The sequence below is a fragment of the Gopherus evgoodei genome, chromosome 24, assembly GCF_007399415.2.
Source record: "Gopherus evgoodei ecotype Sinaloan lineage chromosome 24, rGopEvg1_v1.p, whole genome shotgun sequence".
Classification (NCBI taxonomy): Eukaryota; Metazoa; Chordata; order Testudines; family Testudinidae; genus Gopherus; species Gopherus evgoodei.
The window spans coordinates 7513301-7534843 of NC_044345.1; the positions used below are offsets into that span (position 1 = coordinate 7513301).

Here is a 21543-nt window from a genome sequence, read left to right on the forward strand (position 1 = left end):
TCAATTTTATGCGTCCACACCAGGGCACATTAATTCGGTGGTGTGCATCCACGGTCCTAGGCTACCATCGATTTCCGGAGCGGTGCACTCTGGGTAGCTCAGTAAAAGAATGAGACCAATAACTTCGATTTCCGTCCACACTAACCCTAAATCGATATAGTAATATCGATTTTAGAGTTACTCCTCTCGTTGGGGAGGAGTACAGAAATCAATTTTAAGAGCCCTTAAAATCGATTTAAAGTGCCTTGTAGTGTGGACGGGTACAGCATTAAATCGATTTAATGCTGGTTAAATCGATTTAATGCTGTAGTGTGGACCAGGCCATAGAGTCTGTACCAAGCAGGTTCACTTTCTGGTTGATGCTGCTGTGTTTGGGTTCCCAGTACTGCAAAGGGGTCGAATTTTCACAAACACCAAAGGGACTTAGACACATTTTCAAGTGCCTTAAGACCAGACCCTCAAAGGTGCTTAGGTGCATAACTCTCTCCACATGTCACTGGAAGCTGGGCACTAAATATCTCTGAGACGCTGGGCCTTAGGAGCCTCGATCTCACTGAAAAGCAATGGGACTTTGGCTCCTGTTGCTTAGATGCTTTTGAAAATTTACCCCAAGTCCTATTTTGAAAAGTGACTTAGGCAAGATTTTCAAAAGGGGCTGGTGATTTTGGGGATCCGATTTGAGGGGGCCTGAGTTTCTGAGGGTGGGTGCTTGGCGCTTTATGAAAAGCAGGGGCCTTTAAGTATCTCAAGCTGTTGTCGCTCCCACCCCCGCCAAACGAGGCACCCAAAATTGCCACTCAAATTTCAAAATCCTAGCCTAAGTCTCAGATAAAGTCCATGAGACTTAGGCTCCTAAGTGCCTTAGTCTCTTTTGAAAATGGGATTTGAGGGGCAGATTTTTAAAGGTACTTGGGAGCCAAAAGGTGCACAGAAGTGCTGGGGAAGGTTCAAAAGTGCCTAATTCCCATTGGTCTAGAGTTGAGACACCTAGGTGCTTCTGAAACTCCCATGAGGTTCCCTATCTGCGCGTTTAGGCACCTACATACCTTTAAAAATGTCCCAAGGCTCCTAAGTCACTTAGGGGGCTTTTGAAAATGTTACCCTTGATCTAAACCCCAGCTGTGTTCGATGTAAATATAGCAGCTGCTTGAACTATGCCTTAGACTGGAAGCTCTTTGAGGCAGGGACTATTTGTTCGGTTTCTGCAGTGCCAGCGCCATGGGGTCCCAGGCTGCCAGGCCCAACCACTGTACACGTCAAGGATGACATGAGGGGAGAAAAGGGGCTAAGGGGGACTCCCAAAATGTCTGTAACTGAGGTGAAATGGGAGGGGATGGGGCCCCAAATTTCTCTTGATAGGCCTGATTGAACCTGCATGGGGGTCTTGGAGCCCAGGCTCCAGTCCACGCTCACACATCTACCCTGCAATTTTTAACCCCTCGAACCTGAATCAGCCAATCTGGGCCAGCCATGGCCATCCTGCAGGTCTTTTATTGCAGCGTAGATGTACCTATTGTCTGGGGTAAGCTGGAGGGGGTTTCCTGAGCACAGCAGATGGCACTCCCTTCCCGAGAGTCTGGGTACCATCCCTCCCATCCTATCCCTCCCAGAGCATGGCAGACACATGCTGCACAGCTGGACAGCACCCATGGCACTGCAGTAACTATTTTGAAAAGGTTCTTGCGCGGCCTGGTGCTTGCACTTTTTGCACATTCAACGCGGACGCATTTTAATGCCGCTGCTACGGGCACTGTATTTATTGTACCAAGTTTGGATGTTTGTTTCAGTTTTGTAAAGTGACTGGATGCATGTCTGGCTCCTCGGCCCAGTTTCTCTGTCAACACCGGTGGCCAGGTGGCATTTTCAAAGCTCTGGGCCACAGGCAGAAATGATCAACAAGTGTATCCCAACTCCTTGGGGTCAGTGGCTGGGAAGAATGCAGCAAAAGTGGAGCGTATTGTAGAGAGTGGCTGTCACGGAGTGTGGGGGAGTCCGGCCCTGCACCCCTCTTCCTGGGACCCACAGTGACTCTCAGCCAGCCAGTAAAACAGAAGGTTTATTGGACAACAGGAACACAGGTTACAGCAGAGCTTGCAGGCACAGTCAGGACCCCTCCACCGAGTCCTTCTGGGCTTTCAGGGTGCTTGGATCCTAGCTAGGATACCCTGAATTCCACCCACACAGCCCCAAGCCCAAACTCAAAACTGCTTCCCTCCTGCCACTCCCTTCCTTTTTTCCCTTCCCGGGCAAAGGTGTTGACCTTTCCCCTCCCTTACCTAGCTCAGGTTACAGGCTCTGGCATCGTCCATCCCCTAAAGTCCTCCCCTGCTCTCCCATTCCCCACACAGACAGTCCCTACTCCATCACAGTGGCCAGCTGTCGTATCTGTTCTCAACTCTGTGTTTCTCATGCAACAGTGGGGGACTTTGTTGACTCCTAAAAATCAAAACTGTGCAGACCCACATGTCCTGGCTCCTCTTCCTCAGAGCACACGGCGAGGTGGACTTAAAACCCAGGCATCCTCCCTGCCATCACAACAGCAATTGCTGACAACTGCAGTTGTTGCTGGAAGCTGGGAATGGGTGATGGGATGGATCACTTGATGATTACCTGTTCTGTTCATTCCCTGTGGGGCACCTGGCATTGGCCACTGTCAGAAGACAGGATACTGGGCTAGATGGACCTTTGGTCTGATCCAGTAGGGCTGTTCTTACATTAGATTAACTGTGTTCATTAGTGTTTGCAGGGCTGAGGCCTTAGACCCACAGTGCAGGGCCCCCAGTCAATGGGGCACTGTGTGGGTCTGGCCATGCAGAGGTCATTCTGGGACTGGTACCTTTGCATAGAAACAGAAGTTGTAGCGCTTTAACTATCCCGGAAGGGGGCTTGTCTACTCTACAAATGCTATGTGGAGCACTTCAGGGTAGACACTACGGTGACAGGAGAGGTTCTCTCGGCAGCGCAGTTATTCCCCATCCCTGAGAGAGGTGGTAGCTAAGTCTATGGAAGAGTTTTTCTCTTGCCCTAAAGCCATCTACAGCTGGGGCTACATCAGCTTAACTGTGTCACTCAGCGAGGTGGACTTTTCACGCCCCGAGCGATGGAGCTGCGAGTGACTTAACTTTGACTGTAGACCTGGCCTCATTCCTGTGCAGGAAGGGAAATACACTATCCCCGTATACAGCAGCTCTATACCAGTATGCCTGTGGCCACACTATGGCTTGTACTAGTATGATGATATCAGTAAAAAAAATTACACTCCTGACATAATGATATTATCAGCACAAAACCTCTGTGCATCCCAGGTCTTAGATTGCAAGCTACTAGGGACAGAGACCTGCACCTTACTGCACTCTGTACACAATAAATTACATTAACCTATCAGAGACAAGACAGCTGTCCCCTCCATGCTGGGATTTCACCGCAGGTCTACTTCTGTTGGCTTCCTGCCTTCTGCCTCCTGTTCCCCCAGTGTCCTGCTCCGCACTCATTCTCCCCAGGGTCTCTGCAGCTCTTCACTGTGTTTTTTGAAAAACCCACTAAGGCCTGGTTTCCACTTTAAATTTTTGCCAGCGAAGCTAATGTCAGGAGTGCAGGGAAAAAACTACACCCCAGCCGACACAGCTCTGCCAGCAAAAGCCCTAGTCTAAACGCAGATAGACCAAGTCCTTGTGCTTGTATGGCTTATTCCCTTCAGGAAACTGCTATAAACTATACCAGCAGAAGTATAAGCTGCATCATTGCTAGGAGGGTTTGTGAGACAGCGATACTAAGAAACTCTGTCTAGTGTCGGCAAAAACCTCAATGAGACGGTGGTACTCCCTTCTCACAGGCAGACAGCACTGATGGATGAATAGGGCTGGTTTCCGTTTGAATGTAGTATAACACGCACATATGTTTTTGTCCATCTATGTGCTCTGTGCAGAGCAGCTCAAATGCTGAGCATACTTTGCTGCGATGCTGGGTGAAATCAGCCTGCATTTGAAACACACCTGAGCCCAGTCCTTTGCTCTGCAAAAATAGATGGCTGCAAAATTAGCTGTTACCACTCCAGAAAGAGATCTTGGAGTCATTGTGGTTAGGTCTCTGAAAACATCCGCTCAATGTGCAGCAGCAGTCATAAAAGCGAACAGAATGTTGGGAACCATCAAGAAAGGGACAGATGAGAAGACAGAAAATACCACATTGCCTCTGTATAAATCCATGGTACGCCCACACCTTGAATACTGTGTTCAGAGGTGGTTGCCCCATCTCAAAAAAGATATATTGGAACTGGAAAAGGTTCAGAAAAGGGCAACAAAAACGATTAGGGGTATGGAACGGCTTCCATATGAGGAGAGAATAACAACACTGCGACTTTTTGCTCAGAAAAGAAGCGACTAGGGGGGATATGATAGAGGGCTATAAAATCATGAGTGAAATAGGGAAAGTAAATAAGGAAGTGTTGTGTTATTTACTCCTCATAAGAACAAGGGGCCACCAAATGAAACTAATAGCGAACAGGTTTAAAGCAAACACAAGAACGTATTTTTTGTCACAAAAGGCACTGTCAACCTCGAGCTCCTTGCTCTGTTAGAACAAGGTGAACAAAACCAGCACCCCCAGGGCCTCCAGTACAGCAGCAGCTACATTGCCGTGCTCCCCCCGGCCCCCTTGAAAATCTGCCTCCCCTTCCCCAGCCCCCAGCTGGAGACCCCACAAAAAAAATCCACCACGCCCCTCTCAGGCCTTCCTGTAAAGCCACAAATTCCCAGCCGCCCCACTTCCAGGCCAAATGCCATCCTCCCCCCTGCCCCAACCAGTTCTGGTCCAGGTACCAAGCCAACCCTGCATCTGGGGTAATGCAATAGGCATGCACCCTGCCGGAGCAGCAGGCTAAACGTGTGTCACCCCCTCCCCGGGTGCTGCCCTGCAAAATGCAACCAACCCCTCCGTGCCTGCAAAGCAGCAAACGCCTCCGGCTCCTCCTCGGCGCTGCCGGGCTGAGCCGGCACCACGCAACCCGCCCACATACAAAACACGTGCGACCGAGGGCCTCCTCTCCCCGGCGGCCGCAGGGGCTCTCCGCGGCACCAGGCTTTGCAACGTCGGTGCGAGGCAGGCGCGAGCCGCCTCCCGGGCCAGGCGCGGCCCCGCCCAGCCAACGACCCGCCCCCCCCACGTTCGAACGGCGCTCGGGAGCCTGGGGAAGGCAGCGCCCCTCCCCCCCCCTCGCAACAGCCTGTGGGAGTCCGGCCCCCTCCCGAGACCGACCCCCCCACCACAGGGGCCTAGGGGCTCTCCTGCGCCCCCCTCCCCCCGCCAGCTACCTGCGCCCCCCCCGAGACTCTGTCCCCCCACAAGGGCCTGAGGGCTCCCCTGAGCCCCCCCCAGCTACCTGCACCCCCCTGAGACTCTGTCCCCTCCCCAGGGTCTGGGGGTCTCCCCTGCGCCCCCCCCAGGTACCTGAGCCCCCCCGAGACTCTGTCCCCCCCACAAGGGCCTGAGGGCTCGCCTGCGCCCCCCCCGAGACTCTGCCCCCCCCACAAGGGCCTGAGGGCTCCCCTGAGCCCCCACAGATACCTGAGGCGACCCCCGGAGACTCTGTCCCCCCACAGGGGCCTAGGGTCTCCCCTGTGCCCCCCCCAGCTACCTGCACCCCCCTGAGACTCTGTCCCCTCCCCAGGGGTCTGGGGGTCTCCCCTGCGCCCCCCCAGCTACCTGAGGGCCCCCCCAAGACTCTGTCCCCCCCCACAGGGGCCTTGGGGCTCCCCTGTGCCCCCCCAGGTATCCGAGGCCCCCCCCAAGACTCTGTCCCCCCACAGGGGACTGGGGTCTCCTCTGTGCCCGCTCTGTCACCCCTGCACCCCCCAGCTCCTTGAGGCCCCCCCAAGACTGCCCCCCCCACAGGGGCCTGGGGTCTCCCCTGCACCCCCACCTCCAGTTACCTGAGCCCTCCCCGAGTGCGACTGCCTCCTACAGGGGCCTGGCCTCCCCTCCGTCCCCCCAGCTACCTGAGCCCCCCGAGAGAGCCCACCCCACCCAAACCACGGAATCTAGGGGATCCCTTGCACACACCCCCTACCTGCCTGAGCCCTTCTGAGTGATATTCTGCCCCCCCAACCCCTCCCAGAGGCTTGGGGAGCCCCACGCCAGAGAATCTCTGCCCCCCCCCCCGCCTATAACTCTCTTAGGAGCCTGGGGTCTCCCCATCCCCTGTGAGGTACTCCAGTCCCCTCCCAGAGGAGCCTGTGGAAAGGGGGGGGGTTTCCTCCCCCCCCCCCCGCATGAGGATGGGGCCTCTCCCTCATGCCCTGGCGCTGCTCCTGGCCCTGCAGGTGGCCGTGGCCCTGGCTGAAGTCCTAGGAGGGCACGACCAGCCCCCAAAAGCCACTGCCCACTCCTCCTCCACCATGATCAATGGCATGACAGCCCCGACCGCCATGGCGACTCTCTCTGATGCCTTGGCTAGAGCCACCACGCCTGAGGTTGGTGGGCACACCCTGGCGGTCTCAAGCAAGAAAGTGGTCACCCCTGGCAACGGTGTAGGTTATGAGTTCACCACAGCCAACGGTGTAGAGTATGAGGTCATCACCGGCAGCAATGGAGGGTATGAGGTCACCCCGGGCAATGATATGCTGAGCAACACCACGGGCTCTGGAGGAGTGATCGGCGTGGGAGACACCCGCTACAAGTGGCTAGCGTGGAGCAAGTGGTATTGCAACTGTGAGATGGGTAGCATGGCCCGGGTGCGGGACATTGTCTACACGGTGCCTGGCCTGCAGCTGGCTCTGGACAACTACAATGCCCTGCGCTTCCAGCGCATGGCTTGCAGCTATGGCCACTGCAAGTGCAGCCACAAGCACCGTGAGTGCGACCATGCCAAGGTGACCTGCAATGCCCCTAATCCCTACCTGTGCGCCGTCAGGGACATCCGGCGGGCCCGCTACCGCCAGGCTCGGCGCTTCTGGATACGAGTCCGCATGGAGCTCAAGGGGCTATGGAAGAGCATCCGAAAGGCCTCCCAGCTCGAGGTGAGGATGGGCTGGGGCTGCCACATGCCCCTAGAACAGGTGTGGAATGGAGAGTCATGGACAAGGTATACAGGCTGCATGGTCTGGGAGTGCAGGGAAGCACAGGCAGGATATCCAAGAGGCATGTGCTGGGAGTTTGGGAGCAGACAGCCACAGAGTCCAGGGATGCATGCACTGGGATTCTGGGTGTCAGGATGCACATCTTACAAGGCATTTTATGGGCACTAAAGCATCTTTTAATCAACCTGCTAAAATATCTCCACCTCTTGGTTTCCCAATGCATCCTATCATCCCTGAATCTTTCTGATTCTAAATGTAGATGACCCTACCTCCACACATGGGTCATTAGCAGGCTTCAGCACTTCGGCATATATCTCCCTGAGCTAACCCGTTAGCTAGTAGCAGTTGTGGGCTGCTATCCTCTAGGGCAGTGTTTCCCAAACTGGGACACCCTTTGTATAGGGAAAGGCCCTGGTGGGCCGGGATGGTTTGTTTACCTGCCATGTCAGCAGGTTCGGCTGATTGCGGCTCCCACTGGCTGCGGTTCACTGCTCCAGGCCAATGGGAGCTGCTGGAAGCAGCGTGGGCCGAGGGATGTACTGGCTGCCGCTTTCAGCAGCTCCCAGTAGCCTGGAGCAGTGAACCGCAGCCAGTGGGAGCCGCGATCGGCTGAACCTGCAGATGCAGCAGGTAAACAAACCATCCCGGCCCGCCAGGGGCTTTCCCTATACAAGTGATGTCCCAAGTTTGGGAAATACTGCTCTAGGGGATCATCCACTAGAGGGAGTAAGACATGCTACTCTTGCCAGTGTGTTACATACGTGCTTTGAGGTAAGGGGTGCCTGTGTACTGTGCAGCCATGAGTACATCAGCGTGCTGAACAAATGACACATAATTACCATGACACATTTAAAATAGAGGGAAAAAGACAGTTTGAAACAAGAATTTCTACCAGGTCCAATGGTGGATTCAACTACTTTAATGGTTAACTAGTGAGATCACAAGGCATTAGCCTCCTTTGCTATAATAACTGTCAGTATATTCTGTACAGTACAGGCAATAGGTGGAATCAATATTCTTTGAGCTGTTAATAGTAATAGGCCTGATTGTAGGTGGTTAATCATTTCTCACCCTGGTGGGTATCTGCAGGAACGGGGGCAGAGTAAAGTTGAAGCTACTTATAGTGGGCATAAGTTTCTGCAAAACATATTTCTGAGATTCTGCAGGCCTCACCCTAGAAACACTGTGCATTAGTTTGACAACCAGCATGAATGTTTGCAGGATCAGGGCCTATTTATTTTTAAATTTCTGAACATGGCCATTATGTAGGCCTCACCCTAGAAACACTGTGCATTTGTTTGACAACCAGCATGAATGTTTGCAGGATCAGGGCCTATTTATTTTTAAATTTCTGAACATGGCCATTACGTAATCTCTGAACAATCTTTTTTTTATTAAAACTCGCCAAATTTTGCTGACTTTAGTGATCAGGTATTTCTGTGTTCCACCTCCTAGACAGTTGTGGGCATGCAGACTTTAAGCTGTTTAAGAAGTTTAGAATCTAATATTGTTATTGTGTAAAGTGAAAGGGGCACCAAATGGTGTGGCTAGGAACACACAGTTAGGGCCTGATTTACAACTCCTTTAAAGCCCATTTGCACTGCTAGAGGGATACAAATGGACCTTAGTTAAATGAGACTCAAGCCTTTCTGAATTTTTTATATGAACATGCATCTGTGATGGGCAGAGATAGTATTTATGTGTGAATTAAATATTGGTGCCAGATGATGTTGTAAAGGCCAAAAGTACAACTGGGTTCAAAAAAGAATTGGCCGCTGATAAACCTCTCCTCCATAAACTTAGCTGTTTGGTCAAGATGGTCAGGGGGATGCAACCCCATGCTCCAGGTGTTCCTAAATCTCCAACTGCCAGAAGCTGGCACCCAACGACAGGGATGGACCACTCGAACTTTCCCCGATCTGTTCATTTCCTCTGAAGCATCTGCTAGCAGCCACTGTTTGAAGACAGGATAGTGGGCTAGATGGACCATTGGACTGATCCAGCATGGCTGTTCATATGTTCTTATTATTCTATGGCAGTAAAACATACATAGTTTTGTCCATTAGCAAGCTAAGTTAATGCTGTTTAATGGATTTTCTTTCTTCTCTAGGAGCACAGCTGAAGATGAACTCTGTATTCAAGGTTAAGCAGCTGCAGTCTCTGTTATCAGCAGTTGGCAATAGCAATTAATTGCGCCAGTGCCGCCAATGAAATTTATAGTAAATGCTCTTTACAAATCAGTATCTACTCCTGTGCTTTAGTGGGAAAATCCATTGTTTCTAAAGGTGAGTCATTTCAGCCCCTGTTCTGAGGCATGAGGATGACCTGGACAAAGGGAGGTTGGTAGTGCCACTGTACCCCAATTGCTTTCCTCACCCCCCAAGAGAGAACACAGATGGGACAGTGCGTAGGGTGCTAGACTAGGACTTGGCAAAGGAGGGACTTGAAGATAGGTCTTCTACAGACATGGCCCTTAGCCTCTCTGTACCTCAGTTCCCTATTTGTACAATGGGACTGCCCTACCTCACAGGGTGGTGTGAGGATAAACACATTAAACAGCGTGAGGTGCTCAGATACCGTAGCTGAGCTAGAACACAGGCAAAAGTAGTCTTCCCCCTCGCTTTGAAATAGGCAGTTGCTAAAGGTCAAAAGTTTTCAGCAGGTAGATCTGAAAAAGCCCTTTTAGACCATCTAGTCTGATCTGCTGCCTGAACAAAATCGATTTTGCTTATAGCGAACATAACAGCTAATAATAGATTTCTGTTTAAAGCTATAAAAGCTGAGATCAAAGGATTGTTACTTAAACACAGGGAAGTTACTGCCAGTTGCATCAACACCACACAGAACCATCAATGGAAGTGTTATTATAGGACTGCTCCTGAGTTCTTGGTATCAAATTTAAGTACAATGCAAAAGGTCAAATTTTGGAGCTCCTTAACTTGACCGTTGTCACTTTAAGTTTCAAGCATGCCAGTATCATTGCTGTTGGTAAAGCATTAATAATCTGGACCTATTAACCATAAAAGTAAAGGGAAAGCACAGCTGAAAATGGCATGGGTTATTATAAACATTTTAATCCTCTCTTAATAGATCAAGGGCCTAATTCTGACCTCAGCTTGATTTTAGCTGGCAGTATAAAGAGTTTAGGGCAGGGGACAGCAACCTTTCAGAAGTGCTGTGCTGAGTCTTGATTTATTCACTCTGATGTAAGGTTTTGCATGCCAGTCATACATTTTAATGTTTTTAGAAGGTCTCTTTCTATAAGTCTATAATATGTAAGTAAACTATTGTTATATGTAAAGTAAATAAGGCTTTTTAAATGTTCAGAGAAGCTTCACTTAAAATTAAATTAAAATGCAGAGCCCCCCGGACTGGTGGCTAGGAGCTGGGCGGTGTGAGTGCCACTGAAAATCAGCTCACGTGCCACCTTTGGCACCCATGCCATAGGTTGCCTACGCCTGGTTTAAGAAGTCCATTAACTGCATGCAGTTAATCAGCTCCAGTAATTCACAGCCAAGGGTACTAGACTTTTCAAGGCATATTTGTTTAAAAAACATTGCATGCAAATGTGTGCTGCTTGATAGATCACATCTTTCAAAAATCCAACAGGGGAAGTGGATGCTAATATGATAAAGCAGGAAATGGTTGCTGCCGGGAAGAGAACAAAATGGTTTGAAGGTCTAGATGTTATTTTATGGCACTTCTGTTTATTAATTTGATTCCCCACCCACCTCCATATCTGATGCAACTGCCTTAGGTAGGAATTAGCAACATGCTGCTCCATTTATCATCTACCAAAATCTCATTGTGTATCAGACTAGAAATAAGTTGCAAATTTTTAACACTGTGGGTATTTCACCATTGGAACAACTCACTTCAGAACTATTGGGTTGCCGCTCAGCAATGGGGCATTGAGCCTTTTTGTTGATAAAAATTGTGGGTTTATATTGTTAGCATGGTTAATGGTTCCACTACTAAACTAATAACAGGAAATGAACAAGGGGTGGTCTTCAAGATCCTTATACAGTAGAATCTCAGAGAGTTACAAACTGATCAGTCAACCACACACCTCATTTGGAACTGGAAGTACACAATCAGGCAGCAGCAGCGACCAAAAAAGAAAAATTCAGTACAGTACTGTGTTAAATCATAATGTAAACTACTAAAGAAAAATGCTTTTTTTTTTTTACACTTCCATTCCCAAGATGTTCGTAACTCTGAGGTTTACTACATTTGCTCTGGTCTAGAAGGCTACCCTGCATAGCAGCCTCCCTTTTACAGCCTATGCCAGTCAAAAAGCACAGTCCTTGATTTAATTTAGATTTACTAGACCAATTAGTTTGTGGGTCAATCTGCAGTGGGTAGCAGGTAGGGGAAGCTGAGATGATGAATCTTTCATGAATGAGAATGCCACCTTCTTCATATGCCTAGGCATCTTGAGAATGCCACCTTCTTCATATGCCTAGGCATCTTGAGAATGCCACCTTCTTCATATGCCTAGGCATCTTATGTTCTGTATAAATATTTCATAGTAGGAACTGAAAATTATGGAACAGAGTTAGATTTTATTTTGGAGGGGGGGGGTGGAGGTGGAAGAGAGACACACAAAGGGACATTCCAACCTTCCACATCACAAAACATTGGAGTCTCTATTTTCATTCAAGTAGTCACACAAAATCTTTGACTTATTTTATTTTCAACACACACTGTGTAGGAAAAGCTAAGGTGTGTAAAAGAGAAAGAAGGATATTTCTCTACAGCTGTTCCACAGACACTCCCCCACCCCCATAAAACCCTTTTGCACAGCAGAATATAATTGTAAATTCTCTACAACAGTGTCTCAGTACAGCAGAGATTATTATGATAAATACATTTCAGTGTATTTGGATTTATTGTAAGAGGGATCCACCAGATAGCTAGCGCTATGGCCTCCCACTGCTAAGTTTCTTTAGCACAGTGATACCTTTTTATACGCAATGCATTTCTTGCTTAAAAAAAAAAATGTTTAGGTAACAACATCAGAATAGCCCAGCTATTCTATCAGAGTGGTTGTTTTCAACAGACCAGCTGTGAAATCCATAGTTTGTGCAGGAGCTAGAATTTTACTTATTTAAAAATCAAGTTATTGGAAAACTGAGCCAGATTCTTGCTATAAGTTCTGTGCTTTTTTTTAAACCTCTTTGCCAACAGGTGATCTTTTCCAAATGTATGATGACTGAGTGAGTTCATTCAGCAAAGCATTTGAACAGATTCCCTCCTCCTTACCCATTCTGCCATATTTTTTTTTGCTTGTGCCTTAAATAAAAAAAATCCACAGATCCTTCATTTCTTGCACACCCCAAATTTCCATGGGAATTTGAGGCACTCAAGTGATGGAGGGCCAGGACCCAGTTCTCTAAAACAGCCAGGCAGTAAAAGAAATGGCCTTTGCCAGAACTCTCAGCAGCAAGAGGATTTGGTAGAGCAGAGAAAGCCATCAGGCTTCTGCAGCATTGAATGAGATGGTTGTTTTTCAGGATTATTTTAACCTGCCTAAGACTGTTCCAGATCTCTCTTTTGCATTTGATTTGCCCTAATTGCTTCTGCTCATTAGGAAACTCTTGAGGATAAATAAATGCACAAGTACAGGTTCCTTGCTGCCTCCTAGTCATGTGCGAAGAAATGTCCTGTTCATTCTCCATCATCCTGCACGATGTACAGTTATTTAAAGCATGTAAAGTCACTGCCAGTCTGTTTGGCAATGTTTGCATTCATGTAAATGAGCACATAACATGCAGGACAACAGAGAATCAGGCCCCTCCTGTGGCTTCAGGCCTTAGTGCCAAAGCTTGTTCCCTGTGGCAAGACTCCCATTGACTTTGATGGGGCAGGATCAGGGCCTTAAAATAAGTGTATCACACTTGGCCCTTGACTCCAGTAAGAGCAGGGTGCTTGTTAACGTCAGTGGAAGTTTGCTTTGATTAAGGACTGCAGAATGTTGGTCTTTATTTTGTTTTTCAGTGCAAACAGACATGCAGAGCATGGGAAGAAAGGGTTTTGCACTGATACCACAGACCAGAGAGGTCAGTAGGGAAGGGATGATTTTCATTTAATAGCAACCTGTCAGGTCAAACTGGGATCCAAAACTCACGTTTTGTTTAAAAACAAGCTTTTATAAACCAATATCCACTTATAGGTAGAAAATAAAATTTTAAAAATTGAAACAATTTAGAAACAAAAAACACCACACAAGCATTACATCCCCCTGCAGCATTTGGGTTGCAAAAACACTGCAGTGGTGGTGAACATAAAACTGAAACTGACTAGAAACCAAAAAGGGGAAAATGACTTATTTCCACTGTCAAAGCTGAGAGAAACATACAAAGTAATCAAAACTACATAAATAGTGAAACGTGAACTTGACTTTTAATTTTTTTTCCCCAGTTACAATCATCTAACAATACAGAAATTTATTTTGTGAGGTTTTAAAATATGATTTAACCTGACAGTGATTTTTTTAAAAAAGTCACAGGGTCACATTTGATTTCTGTCAGCAGGGATACCTGGAGCAACTCTTCTGGAGTCAGATGCCAGATTTGTGCCTGTGTGCTCAAGATCAGGTTGCAACTGGCAATTAAAAATCTTTTTCTGAAAGCTTGCAAAAAAAATAGATGTGCATTTTGCAACAAACAAAATGGTGTTTCCTACTCTGTTGTGTGAAATGTCACCAATTCAAGGCCAGGTTCTGCCCTCATTTAAACTAGTGTAAATTCAGTGTTGCCAGCGGTGTTATTCTGAATTTCCACTGAGTTAGATGGAGGCACTGTGCATTTCCACTCATCTAAAAGAAGAGTGCTTGTTCCTCTGCCTGGAACCTGGCATGCTGACCAATAATGCCCTTTCACTTTGTAGGAACAGTAGCAAGCAAACAAGATGCTTTTGAAACAGGCCTTCAGAGCCTGAGCTAAACAGTAGTTTTATGTAAGTTTCTAGCTTTCAATGTACAAACAGGACTAAAAAAAATAAAATGCAGAGACTATCAGGATCTTAACTGTACATCAAACAGACTCCAGTTCAGGGCAAACCATTTAAACACCCCTCCCCGCCCCCCCCCACCCACACACCCCTACCTCAGTATGTGCTCATAGAAAGAATGGCAGCATCCTCCTTTTGACAAACTGTTCTATGTCAACAAATGCATTTGGCAGTTCTAAAGACACACACCCTCAGGATAGCACAAAAAGGTTTTAGTATCAGGTTTTGGAAAAACTGAATCAGCATCTGCAGTTCATAGGTAAAATACCAAGGAAAGCAACATGCTACAGGAGGAAAACAAGTGGAAGAGCATGGACTAGCTTTCTGCAGAAGAACTGATTTAGCTCCATAGGTCAGCTTTCACAGCTTCATCCAGAATATCTTCTGCTTTCAATGCAAATGAGGCCTAAAATTTTTCATAAAACTGGCAAGAAGAGCCTAGCACGTGAAGCAGAAACAGAGACTGCAATACACAGTTTCCGTCTCACTTTTGACCACAGTGTGCATGTATATAGCTAAGCAATGATACACAAAAGAGGTGTGGTTGCAATTTACTAATCCACAAGCATGTTGGGACATACAATATGAAACATTAAGTCAACTGTGAGTGCCTACAGTTCCTGACACATTATTTTTCCTAATTTTGGGGTGAATTTAATGCTGATAAAAGGCACCAGACTGAGACCTTTGGAGACCAACATCTTCCCTCCCGCTGGGGCAGTAGCAAAGCAAGCTTTCCACAACACATAGCCCAGCTAGCGTCTTTCACTCTGCTCCAGAGGGGAATCCAGTTGCCATAGCGCATCCAAACCTGGGCCTTGCCGTAGAGACTACCAGCGATCGCAATAGCAGCTTGTGTGTCACTGAGGCGGAGACTCACCAAACAGCTGTCAGATGGCTAACGATAGCTTTCCGTGGCTACTGATATGGGCTGAATTTGCAGGAGCAGCCTAGAATTTAAAAAGCGCTGTATCTCCTTACCAGATCCTCCAAGCCATCCGGCCCTTCACAAAACAAGGCTGTTTAAAGGTGGGGCTAGCAAGCTCTGCAGGCCTTGGATACTCCTCAATCCAAGCCACTTGGTAAACCACATGATGTTTGTACTCTGTACCAACCATAGCAGCTCTTGTCCACTGTAGCAATAACTGACTGCACTGTCTTTGATGGGAATCCTGAAACAGAGCTGTAGTGACTGTTAGCTGCACATCCAATCAGGCCCCAATAATTCATTTGCTGTTCCAAGATTTAGTCCTTCACCTTATGGGAGACATCCTGCTTTGTAAAGCTATGGCCCAAATTCTCTGCCGGCTTACACCCTGGGCAGCTCCTGCTCTCACATGTATGGTCATAAATCAAGAGTTATTGCACTGAGCTCAATGGGAGTTACTCCAGTAAGGAGATGAATCGAGCCCATTGCCTGTAAGCCATGGGTAGTGGGGAGCAGTGCCCCCCATAGATAAAAGAAAAATCAGCTGCTTGCTCTTCTGGGAAATGTACCAGGCGACTAGTTTCAAAGGTGGATGTAGGGGAGAGATCCAGAGACAAACACTTTGAGGAGACTAAGTGAAATATGCTCTGGGAATGCAGAGTGAGTCACCCTCAAAGCACCCTTATTCCCCCTGGCTGTGGATGTGTCAGAATCGTCACAGCAGGTGGTGTCTGCCTTATCTCTCAGGCCCCCACTTCTTATTATTGAAAACTTTATGGTCACATATTATAGGCCTGCTCCATAGCTCCTTGAAGCCAATGCTATTCTTTCCATCAACAGGCTTTGGACTGGGCCTTAAGAGAACAATGACTGTATCCACAGTGACTTTGGATGGGACCAGTTCCTGCTGGCATGGGTACATTGGAGAGGAAATGTATTGCAGGTACAGGTTCACGAAGATCGATGCTCTCTCCTGGAGGACATCTCAGTCCGAAATAGGTAGTAACCGTCATTCTTCAGATGTGTTTCCGGGGTGATCTTTGCTAGGTGATTCACCTTTAGGAATGTGTCTCCGGGACCATTGTCTATTTATGCATTATTGGGACAGGATAGCGGAGATATAGCTGAGGACTCTTCTAAACTAGTTTTCCATCTTAAAACCAAAACTGAAAAACCACGCATGTGTGTGTTTGTACCACACTGGCATCTCCAACAGAAATATGGAGGAAGATCCCCTTTCAACTATGACAGTAGTTTATAGCACCACCTCTTACAGGACTGGTCTAGTCACGGAAAAGTGTTCCACACACTGCATGAGACAAGTCTGAAAGCTGCAGGCCAAAGTTGTTCAAAAGTGACTTGGGACTTTAGAGGGGCTGTTTTTCAGGGGTGCACCTCACTTTCTGAAAATCAAGCCACATTAAGATGTCTCCAAATGGAGGCCCTGAAGATCTTGGCCATTAACATGTCCTAAGTACGCTATTGATCGCTGTGTTGTGCATTTCATCATGCACCTGAAGAAGCATCAAGACTACTGGATAAATCCAGTTCTTCTAATAGTCCTGTTATATAGCACAAACAGCTCTTTGCAGAATGCTAATCCTCACAACATTCCTGTGAGGTAGGCACGTTGTTACAAGCTGGGGAAACTGAGGCAGGGAAGCCACCCTTTTGAAAATAATCTGCTAATTTTGGGTGCTCAACTTGCAATACCAAGAGCCTGATTTTCAGCTGGGCCACACGCCCAAACTCCAGAAGCTTGGCACCTGTGAAAATAAGCCCCTGAGGGGCCTTCAAGTTGGGCACCCAAAATGAGTGGAGACCTTTTAAAATGTAGGCCTAAGGCCTTGACTCAGGAAAGCACTTAAGACCAAGCTGCAAGAGTAATCTGCATCAAAGGCAGGACTAGCACTCAGGAGTTCCGCTCCCTAACAACTAGACCCTCCATTGCTCATGAATATTCCCATCTTAAAGCTTGGCTAATTAAGTTGCCTAGAGCCACTGACATGAATATCTTCTGGAGCTACTAAAGACCAGTTAAACCGAACACGTTGGTGTTAAGGGAGTGTTTTGCTCTGACAGCAATCCTGATCATCAGCCCCTGAATTGGATCAAATTCCAGAGAGGAAATCGTATAGCTTGAAGACCAACGCATATTTTAGCGGTGTCCTTTCCTCTCCCACCGAAGGTGAGACCAAGCGATGCTTTGACAGTTTCATGGGCTGGTCTTTCCATTCTTCACTGTTGAATAGCCGGGTGCTTTGCTGTTATTTTTGTGCTTAAAATCAGGAATAGAGTTAGAGGTCTCTGAAAAAAACCCAACAACAAACAGCAAAAACACAAGCTGCTGGGATTCACATGAGGGGGAGCTATTAGGAGGGGAACTTTCAGTATTAAAAAAAAGAAAAAACCCACATTGCACTTTCATTGAAAACTTATTAGATGCTGAGAAAACGTAAAAAAAAATTGAAGTTTGGGATCAGTTTGCATAAGTTATCGAGTGAATAAAGCGCTAGATATTTGTATTTCCACCTGTCTGGCAAACAGGCAATTCAAGTGTGGGCTGTTGACATAGCCTGGAACCTGCAAAGTGAAACAGATTAAAGCAAGAGTTAAAACTTGCCCTTTGCGGCAGAGAAGAGTGAATTGCTAGAAGTGGGTGAATTTCATCTCTGTGCAGAAGGTCAGTACAAGTGCTTATGCACCACTTAAACCAGGGATCTCAAACTCCCTGCCTATGGGCCATCTGCGGCCCGAGAAGCTCCCCAGTGTGGCCTGGGGGATTCCAGCAGTTTTGGGACCGGGTCTGTCCCGTGGCTCCACGTGCTGCCCCCAGGCCATTTATAATGGCCCAGGGCCCCACTCACCACCAGCAGTGCAGGGGAGCTGAGCAGCGTCTGCCTGTTCGCTCCACATGTCCACCAGCCCCTCCCTGCTGCCCCTGCCCGGAGCGCCCCTGCGGCCAATGGGAAGCTGCAGGGGCAGTGCCTGGGGGCAGCAGCACACGGAGGCCCCCCGTCCTGCCTCACCTTGGAACCCCAAGTAAGCGCCGCACTCCCCGACTTCCTTCCAGAGCCTGCAGCCCCTCCCCACACACCCCTTCCTGCCCCTAAACTCCCTCCTGCACCCCCAGCCCCTGCCCCAGCCCAAAGCCTGCACCCAGCACCCAAACTCCAGCCCAGAGCCTGCACCTCAGACCCCCTCCCCTATCCAAACTTCCTCCCAGAGCCTTAGGCAGGCAGGGGGCAGAGTTTTGGGGGTGGGTTCTGGGCGGCATGAGTGACACTATTGGCCCACCGGTAGGATTTGAGGACTGGCACGGGCCCTGAGGTATTGAGTTTGAGACCCCTGATTTAAACCAATCTTGCCCAGAGTCCGAGCTGCCCCCGGAGTGGGTGAAGGCACAAAGGACTAGCCAGGGGGCATGGACAGGCGTATCAGTTATAGTGTCAGCTTTCATTTTTAAAGATGTACATCTCTAGTGCTTATGCTTCAGAAGCAAACCTTCTAAATGTGACCAGAGCATCTGTCTGCCTAAGCTTTCAGAGAGCTGGAAATGATCTCTCAGATGTATGAGCTGCCTCATTTGTCTGTGCTGGTGCTAATTCACATGCCAAGGAAGATAACGATATTGCCATCTGGAGTAACTATTTCACTGTTCAAAGCATGTAAGAAAGTAGAGGGAGCGTGGGACATGCCAGAGACTAGACTTGGGGAAACAGATGTCTGTATTAAATTATATCTGCCTTTAACGCCACCTGAAGGTGGGGTGCAGATAGGGAAGGGGGTTCGATTAATTCGGTTTCTGAAGGGGTGGGATTTCAGCTTCCAAAAGTTTGGGAATCGCTGACTGGAGCTGTGCCTGGGCCTTGTGCTGATTTTCAGCACAGGGATGAATTTCACCCCGTATGAGAAAGGAACTTAGGAGGTGGCAAATGGTTTGGTCTTTTATTTTCCCCACAGTTTTATATTATGATGTAAGCAGTTTGTAGGAGTGCGCTCTGTCTGTTCATCTGGAGATCAGACTGCTGAAGTAATTATATGAAATGATTAGGAAGGGGCCGGGGGAGAATTATATTTTAAGACCAAGCTTTTCAGAAGTACCCAGCCCAATTTGAGACACTACAAGGTGCCTATTTTATGGACGGTGAGGGGCCCGCACGTTCTGAACAACCACACCCCCTTTAGGGTATGTCTACTCTGCACACTCAGCCCGGGGTTCTGACTCAGGTTTGAGCCTAACCTGCCCTCTCCCACAATCTACTCCCAAATTAGTCTAAATTGGGTCAGCCAGTTCTCAAGACCCAGGTACTAGGACTCTGCCAAGGAGGGTGGGTTAGAGCCAGAGTCCAACTGTGATTCAGGTCACCTCAAGCTGCAGCCCCAAGTTAGAAGGTCTGCGTAGTGCAGTATGGACACATTAACACGGCTGTGAGACCTGGGTCCAGCAATTGTAAGCCCAGGTTTACAATGCAATGTGGACGCTCAGTTACGAGCTGGAAGCACTGCGTCCACAAGCCCAAGTCCTGCAGACTTGGGCTAACTGTGCGGTGCAGACATACCTTTAGAGTGCCTCAGGTTGGAGAGCCAAAAATTAAGGCACCCAAGAGCAGTGGGCAGTTTGGAAAGTCTCGACTTACAGTTTCCAAGGCTGGGATTTCAGTGAGATTCAGGCCTCAAACCCCAGCCCTAATGTGAAACCTACCGGACCTCAGTGTGCAATGCCTACCAGCAGTAAACTGACAAGTGATCAGTCCAGCGGCTGACTGGTTTTACATCTGGACCTAATCAGATTAATTAATTGAGATAGTATGTTCTGTGCAGTCATCATGCAGAAGGGGAAATTTCCTCTTCCAAAATTCACAAAGATAGCAAGGTACTTACACTCTGTTGCTACACTCCATTGCTAGAACTACAAAACTCTGGAGCTACTCCATTGTCTCTCCCGTCCGCCTTTGGATCTCATCTCTTGAACAGCGCCTGTCTGCAGAGAGAGAGCGCGCGCACGCTTAAAACAATAGTCATTTAAAACTGTGCCTCTAGGATATTTTTGTGTAGAACATTTGTGTTAGTGCTGGCCTAGCTAAGAGCTGCCACCAAGCTTTACTGCGCATTGATTAGAAAAAGCGGCACAGAAATCAACCAGCATCTACTGAGAATGTGCTTTCGGTCACTTGACAAGGCTGCTGTGGAGTGGTTTGAGCAGAGTTCTGCAAGTTAGAACTCCTGAATTCCTTCCTCCAGGCTACAGCAGGGCACGTGAGCTAGTTGGGAGGAGGAAGCTTAGAGTTACAACTCCTGGGTTTCATACCCAACTCTGAGGGAAGCACGGTCCAGTGGTTAGAGCAAGGGGCATTGGGAGTCCGGACTCTGGGCTTCTAGCCTCAGCTCTGCCACCGATTTGCTGTGTGATCTTGGCTAAGTGATTTTGCCCTAGCACAAAGATGGGGGATAGACAGTGCTGCCTTACCTGACAAGGTGGCGGATGGGCAGCACTAGAGAGCTTGCTTCCAAGCCCTTCATGGTGGACAGGAGCATACAGGGAAAAATCTGCATCCCTTCTCCCACTTGGAGGTCCCCTCATCGGGGCGAGAACGCAAAGGACACACAGAGGAGCCCTAATCATGGAGATCGGAGGTGGTGGGGTGTCTTTGGCAGAGCCATGTAAGGCCATAGTGGGCTTTCTGCAGAGGGGTTCTATGAGATCTCAGATATTCCCTCTGGTTCCTATCCTGCCCTACATTCTAGATGGCTTCTCTGCTTAGTTGCATTTGTCATTTCCCACCCCGCCACTGCATCAAGAGAACCCTGGATCCGGCAGCTACTCTAATACATGGCTCACCACAAGTGCCAAGGCTGTCTGCTCCGTCAGAGGGAGGATATTTGCTTCTGAGCTGCGGTGGGAGAAGAGACACTGGCTGTTCTGTGCTCAGTGCCTAGTCCAGTTACTATCTGGCTTTTCCCACCCGCCGGGGCAGGGCTGGCTGGGGCATGAGACATGCCTCTTTTTTAGCCACCTGGGTGTTGCTGGGACCGGAAAGCATTTCTGCAGAGACCATTCACTTAAATCAGGTTTAAGGGTGGAAGGCGAGATGGTAAATCAGGGGGATGCGATTTAAAAACCCAATATCCCAACCCACCTGCACCCCTCTCTTGGGAGTCTGATGGGGGAGAGAGAGAGAGAGAGCACTCTAGTGAGGCAGCTTCTCCTTACCCTTCACCTAGTTTAACCTGGCTGTGTGGGATTCATCTTTTCTCCCCCACCAACCTTGTTTTGTGTCTCCTGCCACTCCTCTTCCCTCAAAACTCAGGCAGCTGCTCTTTAAGCTCTGCTTGATCACATCAGCTCAGCCAGCTGAGATGCTGCTTATTCTCCAAGATCCACCGGCATAAAATATAAGTGCTGAAGAAGGAGAGGCCGTCAAACTTATTACAGAGCCTGTGATTCTTTAATATCATCAAGATCTACCTGTCTGGCTTTGTTTCTTCAGCAGCAAGGGAGCCATATAAGCACCATTAACCCTGGGT

At 48.4% G+C, this 21543-nt stretch overlaps 1 protein-coding gene across 1 annotated transcript in view; it reads right to left on the reverse strand.

The window, feature by feature from the left end:
• Positions 1-11725: 11725 nt before the first annotated feature.
• CDC42SE1 (CDC42 small effector 1) overlaps positions 11726-21543 on the reverse strand; it is a 55040-nt gene continuing 45222 nt past the window's right edge. The window contains exons 4-5 of the mRNA XM_030541743.1: positions 19900-19999; positions 11726-17598 (exon numbers count right to left, since the gene is read on the reverse strand). Coding sequence (XP_030397603.1) covers positions 19928-19999 — 72 coding nt within the window. The 3' untranslated portion in view covers positions 11726-17598; positions 19900-19927. The remainder of the gene's footprint in view (positions 17599-19899; positions 20000-21543) is intronic.